Source organism: Grus americana, chromosome 2, assembly GCF_028858705.1.
Source record: "Grus americana isolate bGruAme1 chromosome 2, bGruAme1.mat, whole genome shotgun sequence".
Taxonomy (NCBI): Eukaryota; Metazoa; Chordata; class Aves; order Gruiformes; family Gruidae; genus Grus; species Grus americana.
Genome location: NC_072853.1, coordinates 22,139,856 through 22,153,845, shown reverse-complemented (window position 1 = coordinate 22,153,845; position 13,990 = coordinate 22,139,856). Strand labels below are relative to the sequence as shown.

Here is a 13,990-nt window from a genome sequence, read left to right as displayed (position 1 = left end):
AAGAATTTAGGTGACTGAAGTGCAAACTAGGCAGAATAAAGGGACCCCAGTCAAAGAAGTGATGACAGATGGACCTGCTTAACTGACTTGCAGGAATAGTGTATACATACGCTTTTTTGAAAAACAAGCATGTGTCTGTCATGCCAGAGGGAACTCACGTCCTTCTGGCTGACCTGAGCATCTTCTTCCATCTCAGACCATGTGGGATTCCTAGAAATGGGGCCTACACTTTGCCTGAACTGGTAAACGTGACTGCCGTGAGTGTCTTGCACGCTCTCTATTCCCCTGGCCCGCTGACTCTAGACTTTGCTAAGAGACCATGGCAGCTTCTGAATTTTGCACAAAAATTTATACTGGATACGTGTTCTATGTATGCTGTGAGAAAACATATTCATATGTGTTATGAGTACCTAGAGTAATACTACATTTTAATTAAATTTAGTTCAAGCAAAGTAAGGTTTAAGGTATAGACCTGTTGAGACTGTGGTACTTGTAGGCAGGCACATAACTGCAATCTGCAGACTGGGAAAATGGTGAAATAAAAAAACCCAACACAACAACACAAAATAGAAAAAGTAAAGTACACATAAGATGAAAATTCTCCAGACTGAAGAACCTACATTCTGCTGAAATTCCTTATGATATAGGTGACTATTTTACAAATTTAGCTCTAAAACTACCAGGGAAATATGACAGATGAGAAAGAGTCTAACTACTGACTTGTCCATAAATAGCTTCAAATTTGACTTATTTATACAAAATGTGAGGTGGCATCTTTCAAAATTACATCACAATATAAAGTAGCATTTCTAAGACTGGTACATGACAATGTGATGTCATTTCTTCTGCTAGTCAAACATAGTTTGTCTGGTTACTAGCCTAACATTTCGTAAGTAATGCTGAAAAATGGCACAGGCGTTTTGCTACGGACAGTATTTGCAGGTAAAGATGCATGTAAAAATTGCATGTAAATTTGCACGTAAATTTGAGCAATAAGATAACTTAAAGTTTATTAGTAATAATTGATATTCTGAAGAACCTAGAGCTTTCTGAAGAAACAAATCTATATTTTTCATCTTTCTGTAAGCCACTTATTATATTTTCTTTATTGATTGGTATTAGTCCTTAAAACTACTGCCTTATTTTCAGAACCATTTTTTGGACTGAAAAATTTTTTAACATTTTAGAACTGTGCCATAAACTTCAGTCTTAACTGCACTTGACAAGGGTAGAACACCTGTGATTGCTTGCAGAGTTTTTGGGTTTGGTTTTTTTGGGGTGTGTGTGTGCGCGCGCGCGCGTGTGTGAGGTGTATGGTCATATAATAATAAATTGCCTTTCTGCATAAAAAATATTTGAAGACTTACTCTAAATTACACCTTTTCCAGTAAAGAATAAATACAACCTTTGAAAAAAAAAAACCCTATACCAAGCTAAATCTTACCTCCTGCATTCTGCAGGGTGGATTTGTAAGCTGTTCACATTTCCTTGCATGCAGAAAGCCCTCGATCACACCCAGGGAATGGGAACTGAAACTGAGCAGAGACTGTGGGAGAGAGGTGCAGAGCAGAAGATTGCATTTTGCTCCACATTTATGTTGGCCATTACTTGTAATTTGCCTTATTTAAATTCATTAATCATTAGAGTCCGGAGATACTTTGACTTTCTTTGTGTTTACCTTTCACAGCAGTATGAGGATGGCCATATCGTGTCTGACCAAAAATCCCTCTAGCCCAGTGTCTGGTCCTCAGCAGACCAGGGGGGGATGCTGGGGGAAAGGAATATAAGCAGGAAAAGTGTGTAGTAATCCTTTTCCAGAACACCACATCCCCAGTCTCCTATGACTTGTGCCTCGGGAAACTACTGAAACATCCGTGGTATCTTTACATGGTGTCTTCCTCTCCCACGCAGGCTCTCTGTGCCCTTTCTCCTGCCTTAAATCAGTCCTGCCGACATAACCTGCAGTGCTGATCCACCAGACAGGTGACTCGGTAGAGCTACTCCTCTGAGATATCCAAAATATGCCTATTCATAGTAGGCCAGTGGGCTCGCTCTATCGCATTCCTTTCTAACATGTTTCAGGCGTATAACCAGAAGAGGGAGCAAAACTGCCATATTTTAAAAACATGTAAGAAGATATGAAACAAACAAACAAATCTTCCCCCTGCCTCAAAAAGTCCAGGAAAAAAGCTTTGAGAGTGGCTTAAAAAGAATATATTTACTTTGTGATATGTGAATATACTTTATTAAATATTAATATACACATATTTAATATACACGTATTTAATGTATCACTAACTAACTATTTTTTCTTCTGACTAATCTGATGCATTTAAGTTTTTCTGGTGTTTCTTCATGTTTTGCAACTCTACTATATTTATAAAAGTGGCAACATGATACTTGGATTTTTTAGCTAAAGGTAGGCTGTGATTTTACTAAGTGATATTGCAATAAGTACTCTCTGTGACCTTGCTTCAGTACATCTGCAATTTTCTTTAAGATAAGTGATAGAAGATTCAAATCAATTTGTTACCCATATAGAGAAATCCACTAGTAAAAAATTTAAAAAATAGGTTTAGAACGGAATTGATGGGGTTTGCAGCTAGGGAATATGATGAGAAGAGACTGCCACTGGACTAGACTTGTTAAGTGCTTTACAGCTACAAATAATTAATGTAGCCTTGAAGTCAATTTGGAGAAAACATTTCTGTAGTAAAGGAATAACCTACAGTGCACTATCATTTTTGTTACACTAGTAATGATAATATTAAATGTATATATGTGGCAATATTTTTTATTGCCTACCTAATGACTTTCATTAAAGTTCTTTTAATGTATTCCCACTGCAGCCCCAGGGAATGAAGCCCAGGGTTGGTTTTTTTTCAGAATATATAGTTCAGTAAGGAAGATGAAATCAAAATAATAAATAATTAAGATGTATCAGAATTTTTATTGGAATGCTGCATTAGTTAAAACCACTACATAAATGAGGCTTACAGAGCCATTTATGAACAATAATTTATTTATTTTAAGATGTTATTACCATATCCCAGCATTCATTTATTGATTTGGACAAATTCACAAGCTGGTTTCATGTGAAGGGGTGTGGGGGGGTGTGCGGGCACACGCTGTTTGTCTGGCTCATAAAACGCACAAGGGAGGGGGGTCGTCCCTGCCTCTATACGGCCCACACTCTACCAGCATTTAGGACAATGCTCTAAGATGCAAGACCCAAATTTATTTCACTCTTTGAAGGAAAAAGAGATCATCACGTCTCAGGTGAATGCTCTGAGCTCTAATGTACAGAGTCGTTCTTTAAAATATTCTTCCAGCGTATGGAGGAAAAAATGTAGATGAACAGTTACTGCGTCAAAAGGGGAAGCTAAAAAATGGGGTCCTCAGATTCGCTGTAGAATGTTACCTGGACAGACAGGAGGTCTTGCTCTAAATTTGTCAGAAAAAGACTATGTGTGATGTTATTTGTCTTCAGGTATTGGACAAGTGTAGTTCCTGTTACAGCAGGGTAGGGGAACATCAGCCCTGTTTTATTGAGACATCCGAAGGTTTCTGTGATGTAGGAGCAGCAGCAGCCTGGCGTAAAGCCTTCATGGCTGACTTTGTGTCACCTGGAGCTGGCCTTGATGCCATTAGCAGCATGCTGGTGGTGCACGGTGGGACTGGATTCATTCCAGGTATAATGTAGTACATCTGGGACAATTCGTGTATCATGACTTGAAGCCATTTACTTTCCCCTGGTAGAGATTTGACACAGCTGAAAATATTTATCTCTGTGTGAACTCTTGAGACTGATGGCTTTTTTAAATTTTCGTAGGGACTAAATTAAAATGTGTATAACATGAATTTAGCCTTTTCTATGCCTTTAATTAATTCTTCTTCTTCCTGTATTCTTAATATATCAGTTAAAGATCTTGAGTATCTGCTTCAAAACATAGCTTCTCAGCTTTTGACAGTTTATCCCACAGTTCTAATGGCTTATTATTGTGCTGCTTTGTGTTTAAGAAGCACTGGCCAAATCCACTTCTGACTCATTTTTACAGTAGTTGTCACCATACATTATTAAGAACATAATTCCTTTCTGAGCATTCATCTTATAAAATTAAAATTAGAAAGTAGTGCTGAGGATTTTTCATTTGCAGGAAAAGATGACTAAATTAAGTATGTCCTAATGAAAAACTGAGGACTTCATGATAACCTAATTAAAATTCTAAAACTAGAAATGCACTGATAAAAATTGGTTCACAGAAATTTTAGGTGCTGAAAAGAATATAAAAGCTAAGTAGATTTAATTAAAAAAAAGACAAAATCAAGTAACAGAGAAAGTATATAAAAATGTTTCAAGCACAAGCTAATTGTGAAAAGGCTATTACTTTCTGTAGCGTGGAGAACAGAAAGGAGGAGGGTACTATTTCCATAAGAAAATTCCCCATCATCAGCATCTGGGATTTTGCTGCATCATCTTGGACTTCAGCAGTTTGCTGCATCATTCCAGTTCTACTGCAATGTTGCTGGTGCTACGTTGGCATGTTTAGAAGTTCAGAAAAGCTGGAGATATGTAACTATCCTTATCCTATATTATTTCCATATTTTTCATATTGAATATTCTAAACAAAAACGTAAGAACTGCTGAGGTCGTACTTAACACTAGATGTACTGGAGCACACCACCCCCCTCTCCCAGGAGCACAAGTATGAGTCTCAAGAGGGAATGGCACACAACCAAGTGTCATCATGACATGCAGCGGGGAGACCCCCGCTACATAATTCACTGTGGTGGGCAGGTGCAACCACTGCATCTAATAAAACAGCTGCATCTAAAGATTGTACCTTTCATACTGATGGGAAAAATCTGGATCAGTGCACCTGTCAAATCCTTCAGCCCCAAAGGTGCATCAGATAACTAAAATATTCTGACTCAACAATCTCATATTTTATATAATCTGTATGAGGTCTTTTTGTATAAATATTCAATAATTTTGCACCTTTATGCATAAGTCAAAACTGATTATCACAGTAGAAGAAGGTTGGAAGTTCATCTGTATGGGAAGTGAGAGTGGTAAGAGGTGAATAATGAATTAGAAAACTCTATGGTTTCTTTCCATATATTTGCAATTTGACCAAAGTTGGCTGTGGTTAAAACAACAAAGGGATAGATGGTGGTCCTTTGCCTTGGGGAAAAAAAGATTTTATGGACTATAATGCATATTGATCTAACCAGAGAGGATATGGACAGCACTGACATTTAGGATTTTGCCTAGTCATCTCTTAGTAGCTCCCAAACAGAAAGCTCTCATTTAGCAATGCATTTTCGTAGCTTTGTAGAGCATGGAGATGGAAATGGAATTAGAAAATGGTGAAGAAAAGGTTAAATGTTGGGGTAAATCTATTTTTATTTCTCGGTTGAAATAATAACCATTACTAGCCAAACTCTTGCAATGTTCTAGAAGCCAATGAAGCTTTTTACCTGATCTGGAGTACCTCCAAGCTGCATAAACTCAATCTAAGAGTTATACTTAACTGCTGGTAAAATCAGACAGCCATTTGAATTTAACACTGGCATGCTGTAAGGATAACTAAAACTATAGAAGGATGGTCATTGGAACCTTTTCTGAAAGTGTTTATGTGCTCATACTTAGTATAAACTTTAAAAAGTAGCCTGTCTTTTATAATAGTTTTTTGTTTTGTTTTGTTTTCTTTTCTTTTTTAAGGTTAACACATGGCAAAAGTACTTATTCAAAGAGTTATATTTTTATTTGATATTTGTTTCATCATGCTTGTCAAGTCAAGTGTTATAGAAGCACTTCTAGAGTGCTCCCAAGTTGGTTAACTATTTTCTAGACAGCTCAAAAAATTAGCAAGGCTCAGGAAAACTTTTCTTTTGGTAGGGAACTGTGGTATGATAAGTGATTCTGGTGACTGAACAAGCTCCAGGTTTTAGGTTCAGAACTGAATCAGTTCTAAGAAAGAAAGAACTCTGAAGGTCCTGTCTTCTAAAACTGCCATAAAGCTAACATGGAAATCACTCTGGGCTTCCTGATATTCTTCAGTATTTAGACTATTCATTATATATCCTGACAAAATCCCGTGTTTACCTAATTCTAAGTATCTCCACTATTTGTCTAATGTTATTTTTTCCTAGCAGTGACTATTCCTTAAATTCAAAGGTAGATTTATTAAGGTCATTGAATTTTTGAGTATTAGTTAAGACACTTCTGGAGTCATCCAAGAAAAACGAAGCATAGATGGCATCAGTAAATATTTTAATGCTAAATGTGTATTTTCATAGAGAAAAAGAAACTTCTGTGTTCAGAGGAAAAATAATAAGATTTTATTTCCAAAGTTTGGAAACAAAATGTTCCTTTTAAAATTTCTTATTTAGTACTTACTACACATGATATTTCAAAGATGTTTCTGTTTCAGCATGCCTATCTGTGGTGTGTTGAAATCATTACATTGATAATATTATTGATGTATTACTTGAAGCCTATCACTCCATCATTTTCAAAAATCAAAGCCATCATTTATAGGACAGCAGCCTGTCATAGAACAACAACAGTCACAGATAAGAGGGCTGCAGGAGGCCACAGATAACATTTTTACATGTTAACATTTTGAATACCAGATATCCATCAGTCTCATTTAAAAAGAAAAAAAAAAAGTCATAGGCTAATATCACTTTATGTCAATTTATTTTGAATTTATAAGATTGAAAATGTATTCCATATCTATCATATTCTTCTCCATCACTGGCTATTTCTGTGATCATAAAAGTGGTTATATCTGTGGACAACGGCTGTGAGGAACTTTGTGGTTTGTGGGATGAGCAAAATAAGCAGATTCTTAACAGCCCAAAGCAAAAATGGAGTTTAGGGTATTGAATCCGTCTAGTTAATTGGTCTAGATGTGGCTTTGGCATGAGATAACAAAAGGTTTAAAACCTATTGTATAATATTAACCACCCAGTTTAATTGTAACAAGATGGAGAATTAAAGTGTAGACCAAAAATATCTGACAACATCAGAAAGAGTAATGTCTTGCAAGTCTGGAGAATGGAGTGTCTGCCTGGAGGAGAGTGTATGTGCTCCCATTATAGCTCTTTTTCTGAGCAGTTAGGTCAGAAATGCCAGTTTCATGGTATAGAATCCATAATTAGCAAGAGAGTTTTTATTGATTAACTTAATCTGCCTAAAATAAAAACTGAATTTAAATCAAATCCCAGATTGAGAAAGTAAATCCAACCTAGTTTTGGCTTAACAATTCATTGGTAAAAATACTTTGTCAATTTAAAGTAAACATGCATGATTGCTGGTTCAGTTTTGGGTTTTTCAGTGTTTGTTTGTTTGGGGGTTTTTAATTATAACTTTGCAAAGAATTTTACCAAAATATTTTCAACTTCCTTTTTAATTCACAGAAACACAAAGGTATTGTAAGAAGCTATAGAATATAGAGTACTAAATTTTAGAAATGGAAGAAATTATTGTGTAAATAACCTCCTGGGGTTTTATTCCAATTGTTAAATATCAAAAAGAGCAGAATATTTGACAAATTACATATATTAGCTTTTGCATAGTATGTTCTTTTCTGTGTTTAAGATGTTTACTAATTCTTTCCACCATAGGCCTCTAAATTAAAGAACTAATCTAAATTTTTGCCACATTAATGATAGTACATTTTTTTAGATCAAGTTGTCCCGAATTATATCAGGTGTCTTATAATGTAAATTACATAATATTTCTGATTTTTTTTGGTTTATACTAGAAGTTACATGGGAAGACCAGCAGAAAAAGGTGAATGGTACAATAACTGATGACAAACCATTGCCGAAAAAGAAACACCATTCTGAGCCAGGTTTGTCAGGGTTTGGAAAACCACATGAAAGCATGAGACTATAAAAACACATTTCATGCTTTTGTAATGCGTGTGTGCTTGATGTACCTTTTTTTTTTTTTTTCACTTTGGTGTGAAATTTTTAGTATGTAGAGACTATTTAGATTACATAGTTCTGTTTTAGAATAGCCAAAACAGATCTGCTTTTGTAAACAATTGTATTAGAATGCACATGCATTAGAAAAGAAGTGTTCTAGCACAATATTAGACTTAGCTTGCTTTTTAGCTTTGATTTTTGTTCTGATTTATCTATGTGTGCAAGCCTCAGGAATCCAAGTATGAGTTATGCTGATTCTTATTTAGCTGACGAAACCAAGGTATCTATTGCATGTATGGTGGGAAAGTCATCTTCTAAAGACTTGACTCTGAAACCTTCTTGCACCATCACACATGGCCGGAATAATGTTCCAATATAATATTTTATACAAGCTGCATTTTCTATCTCCATACAGCTGGAGTTCTCAAATCTGAGCTCTTCCTTCCTCTGTCCTGTACATGAATGGGTTTCTTCTGAAACTAAAAGCTATCACAAACTTTCTTCCACCCCAAACATAAAATGCAATTCTTTGAGTCTATCTTCGTTCCTACAAATGCATAGCAATAGAAAGTAAACCTGGTAATAATCGTGATGATAATGATGATAATAATAATAATAGTATCGTTCTCTTCTCTGAATCAGACAATAAAAGTTCCTAATCATGTTAATTTATGCACTTGCAAAAGGCACTGTGATATGATGGTGATAAGCACACTGTAAGGAGGAGAGGAGAGGAGAAAAAACCAGAAATCTTCAGATTGCAGGTTTCACCCTCTATTTAAAGGTCGATCCATGTCTACCGAAGTGAATGGGAATTTTTCAGTTCCGAGAATACTTAGGTTCAGTTTTGGGCTGCAAATCTCTCTCTATTGGGCAGATTAGTTGTCTCACTCTAATAACACTGTTTTCCCAATTACACAAGTTTACAAGATTGGCCAGTCATGCCACCTCCTAAATTAATGCTGTAATCTCAATTTTAGGCTCACCTACACGCATTTCCAAGTTTTTTGTACAGCTGAAAGTGCAGGAGTCAGAACTGAAGAGCAGCAAAATCTGGACTGGCTCTGTAACCTAGGAATTAGGGAACCTAGCTGCAAAAGGCCAGACGTGCAGTTGCATTTCCTGTTCCCTGACTTTTTAATGGATCAGAGGAAGTTACAGGATAAAACAAGTACTGCTCATAAGAGTCAGGATCAGAATGTAATGTATCTTCTTTTCCAACTGAGTGTTTTAACTATTGCATGACAGATTAAAAACATAATGTCTACAGATCTTCACTGTTGCCTTTCCAGGGCAAGTTCTGCAGAATAATGCCTCTGCCCAAACTTTTCCCTTATATAGTAGCTAGGTAAGAACATTATCTCCATCTCCCAGCTGAGGTGGGCTTAGAACTGTGGTCTAGGCAGATGGCACATTCATAGTTATTAGCAATACTTGTTTAGAGCCACCTTCCCCATTTTTTAGAAATGGGAGCCATAATTTGTTAGATGCCTGCCTGCTCTTGGGGCATTCTAGATTTTTGGAACATGAGTGAACTCTGTAAGATCAAAAAGAACAGATAGAAGAATAGAAATCAGAAACAAATATGGAAATTAAAGGCCTGTCACATTAGGAGTGTTTTGTATATTAAAACAATTTATTTATCTGATTTTTATCTATTTTTCCCTCTGGAACAGTACCACTGATATCCAGTGCTGCAGGAAATACACAGAATTGGTTTGGAAAGCCAGTCACAACTGCTGAAGTCTAGAATAGATATAAAGTTGAGTAAAAATTGTGTTCTGCACTCTACAGTCCTAGGTCTTTCTGTGAGGACTGATGCCTAATAAGATCACGAATTCTGCTCTCATTAACGTTGCCAGTAATGTCTTCCATGATATATTCACATGGCACAATGTGAGGCAGAAACATCCGAGGTGGTTCTGAACACTCCACAATGGGAAGCAGATAATGCATACCTGTATTCCTAGGATGCTTTAACAAACTGATTCTGTTTGTCAAAAAGCCCTGCGTACTAAAGTGGTAGAAGTGAAGGCGTACCAGCGTAACAAATCCATGCAGCTTCCAGGATTTGCATTATCTGCTATGCATGGCACACTGCTGTCCCCTATAGACATCCCTAGGTTATTACAAGCGCTAAGTTTACGTTCAGGGCATAGCAGTCAGGTCATCCAGAAGGAGCTGCCATACCACTGTACTCACCCCTGGCCGTTGAGATATATTGTATCTGTGACCATGGTCTACCAGTGATGTAGCCCGATGGAATCTACCTAAGGAAGCTTCAAGCTGAAGATGTCCAATATGGGATTTACTCTCTGCACAGGACTGTGCTCTCTTCCATCTGAGATTGCTTTAAATGGTCTGTTTGCACAGAAAGCAGCAAGGTGATACTAATACAACATAGTCCCTGGCTGCAGTTGGCAGTCTGCAGATAGAGGCAAGAAGGAATATGGGCACTTCATATTGCCGTTGCCCTGCTTTGATTGCCTTTTCATACAAAGATTTTTCTGCTATGGCCTGTTATGGAAGCTTGTCTTGTTTTTAAGTTCAGTTTGTCTATTAAGAATTTAACCTAACCAGTCACATGGAAATAGCCACAGCAATATTATAGCTAAGAAAATCTGTGAGAAAAAATAGGTACTGATTACATAAATACCTTGAGTGAAGAACTGAGACTGTGAGCAAATTGTAGATAAAAACAAATAAATACTAAAAATAATTCCAAATACCAGAAAAAATAACAGTAATACTGTATCATGTGAAGCATTAATATTCAAGAAATATGCATGACTAGAAATGAGATCAGCAAATTTGCTGGAGGACAATTTAAGGTCATTAAATAAAGTAGTTAAATGATTCTTATGTTTCAGGCTTTTCAATAGAAGATGCTGAAAAAATTCCTGTTTCTGAATACCAGAAATCAACCTGTTTTCTTAACAGTCCCTGTAATCTTTAAGTTTTGAGGCAATTTGGAAAACCATTGTTCAGCATATTACAAATACTACAATATATTATATTTCAATTGTATTTATGCAAAGATTTTGAAGGATTGGAAGGGCAAAATTGCAGAATCATAGGTAAGCGTAGCATCAAAATTCAAGCCATGTCTTGAATGTGTATGCCCTTCCTTTAGCCGATGTCAGCACGCTGTCAGAGAACACTACATTCTCAGGACACCACCAAATCAAAGAGCATGTGGAATAGTTATTTGTTCCTATCTAATATTATTAAGCATTTCTACTTTCAGCACCCCTGCCTTTGAGCTGTAATAGATGGCATATGAAAGAAAGTGAATAAAGCTCTAGTCCTCTAATCACATTTCCTTGGTCAGTGAAGGAAAAAGGAAAAAGAAAAAAAAAAAGCACAGCATGCAAACATTTTCACATAGGTTTGCATTTTTATATGTGATGCCTTAAGAGAAGTTGGAAAAGAAGTAGGCTATGGGTAGGAATGTCCTGTACTGATAGAGATAAGGTTAGGCAAGATACTGTTTTTCTTGGAAAGCAATTATTTTCAACTAGTATCATCACTAGTCTCTCTTGAACCCATCAGGGTTATTTAAAGGGAGAAAGCAGATAGTTTTGGGTACCAAGGCAATGATACTCATTTCTGTTCCCTGCCAATTGTTTTTGAAGTGTTCAATCAAACTCATTATCCACAGTTTTGGAAGTTGAATGCAGTCTAGAAAACTATGTCTCCATCCAGAGATGATACAGGTAATGCAGAAACTACCTTTATGAGATAATGAAGGAAACACTATTGTTTTCCCCTGTTTTTCCTACTTGGAGCCAGTAGATTTGATGGTTATTATCTGGAAACCATCCTGTTATGGTTTCATTATTGTTGTCTGTTGAGAAGATTGCAGTGTCATCAAATATCCAACCGTTGCCACAGACACTTTTAATTTCAAAGCAACAGTTGAAGAACAGAACCATGGGCAAGTGCTGATATATTTTAATATGATTGACCAAAGGGAGACAGAATAGTTGAAATTGATTTATACATCTTGGAATGTAATGAAGTAAAAATGGAGTGTCCTTGTAATTATTTGTGGGAAAGCCCTATTTCTTTAATATAGTACTAAAGTTTTAGAGGAATCATAACAATGGTAGGTTAAACACATTAGAAAATACAAAGTTAATGCATGCTTACAAGTGGTAAGTCTTTATATATATGCTGATTGGCTTTCAATTTGAAGGGAATAATGGCTTGTTTTATCCGTGGAACATTTATATCTGGGCGGAAGTATTCCTTGAGTGTACATAGAAAAAGCCTTTCAGAAATAATTTTAATATGACTATAATTTTGTAGTTTATCTATTGCCATGGAATCAGTTGAAGTAGTAAATCAGTAGTCAAAAACAATTCAAAACAAAGTGGTGGTTATTTTATATGAAAATTGTGGTCAGAATTGAAAGTATGATAGATGGAAAATTATAATATTTTTTAAAAAAAAATATAAAAGGGCAATATGGTTAGAAATGGGGAATGAATGAGGCTGGAAAAGACAAAGTAATGATAGCACAGAGAGAGGAGAGCACACTAGTACTTAATATAATTTATATCATAAGCATTGGATAACTCAAAAATTATGGTTAAAGAAGAAGATCATCTTGTGAAAAGGGGAGGAGTAGAGTGGAGTCAGGGACTAGTTTACCGTTGCTGAATAGAAAAAAATGACTGGGCAGTAGAACAGTTTGCAAAAGAAGTAGACTGGGAAAGGGAAAAAGAAGTTGTCCATGGCCCTGATGCAAGTTTCAATTTGCTGTGGTAGGCCTGGGGAAGAAGGTACAGAAAAGGATCTTGTGAATATCCATCTTTGGTTGGATGAGGCTTTGGGCAACCTGATCTAGTGGAGGCTGTCCCTGCCCATGGCAGGGGGGTTGGAACTAGATGGTCTTTGAGGTCCCTTCCAACCCAAACCATTCTATGATTCTATGATTCTGTGATTCTATGATTCTATGACTATGCTATGGGATCTGAAAAGCAGTGAAGTGGGCAGAATTTACAAAAAGAGCTACATGTTGCATCTATGAGGAATGTTTAACCTGTGACAAGTGAGAAGTAATGCGGATCAACTATATGGCATGACTAACTGTTTTCTTGAAAAAAAATTAGCATTTGCACACTTTCCAGGGACTCTTCCTGCACTTAATAAATGGTGTATTTAAAGCAGATAGTCCTCTAATGTATTTGCTTCTTTTAAAATTTGCTTTCATCTTTTCCTATATTACTTTGAAAGACAATAATATGCCTAGTCTGTACCAAAGTAACAAAGAATTAGGTTAAAGAGAGAAAAGGAGACTCTGTGGTTGGGAATTGCAGTCCCAGTGTGAGTAGGGCACAGATGTGGTCAAATATTGCACTTCAGTTTCCTAGCCAAATTGCATGAAGTCAGGGTATAATTGTAATTTACAATCGATCACAAATAGTGAAGTGGCCTGAAAATGTCTAACAAACCACACACATTTTTGTATATAACCTTTTACTGCTTTTTCATGTTTTGGAAACCATTCCCGCAGTCTTAACTATGTGATCTCCTGGACAATCTGATTCTGTAGATGGTGAAACTTCTCAACATCACTAGGGTGAGAACAGATCTAGAATAGGGAGATATCTGCTTTGGGATACCTCAGCTGTCCTTTACTGACAATAGAGGGTGCATTTGTATCTATGCCGTTAGGTATCTCTTCTGAAGTCGTATTGATGTATGACTACCTAAATCACCTAACTTATTAGTGAGATTTATTATCTTTTCAGGATTTATGATATTTCAAATCCAATGTGTAACTCTAGTGCATTAATATTTTGAAATGTTGCTATTTTGTCTTTTTCCCCCTTTTACAATTATAATATGAACTTTATTCAGAGAAACAAAATCACAAAAGCTCTTTCTCTCAATTCCTCATTTATTTTATCTCTTGAGACTTGTGAACAAGTAATGCAGTCTACATGGTTTCATTTGATTTATAGAGTTCATGCTAGTGAGAATATTTAAGATTTCTTCTTGTATGTTGTTTTTCTAACTTCTTCTCTACTATCCTTATCTT

The 13,990-nt window shown here is 36.2% G+C and overlaps 1 protein-coding gene across 50 annotated transcripts in view; it reads left to right on the top strand.

The window, feature by feature from the left end:
• Window positions 1–13,990, top strand: part of RIMS2 (regulating synaptic membrane exocytosis 2) — a 502,429-nt gene that overhangs the window by 368,945 nt on the left and 119,494 nt on the right. The window contains exon 26 of one of the 50 annotated variants that reach the window (XM_054816666.1): window positions 7,776–7,865. The exons of the other annotated variants lie outside the window; for them this stretch is intronic. Within the exon in view, the coding sequence (XP_054672641.1) occupies window positions 7,776–7,865 (90 nt within the window). The remainder of the gene's footprint in view (window positions 1–7,775; window positions 7,866–13,990) is intronic. 50 annotated transcript variants of the gene reach the window in all.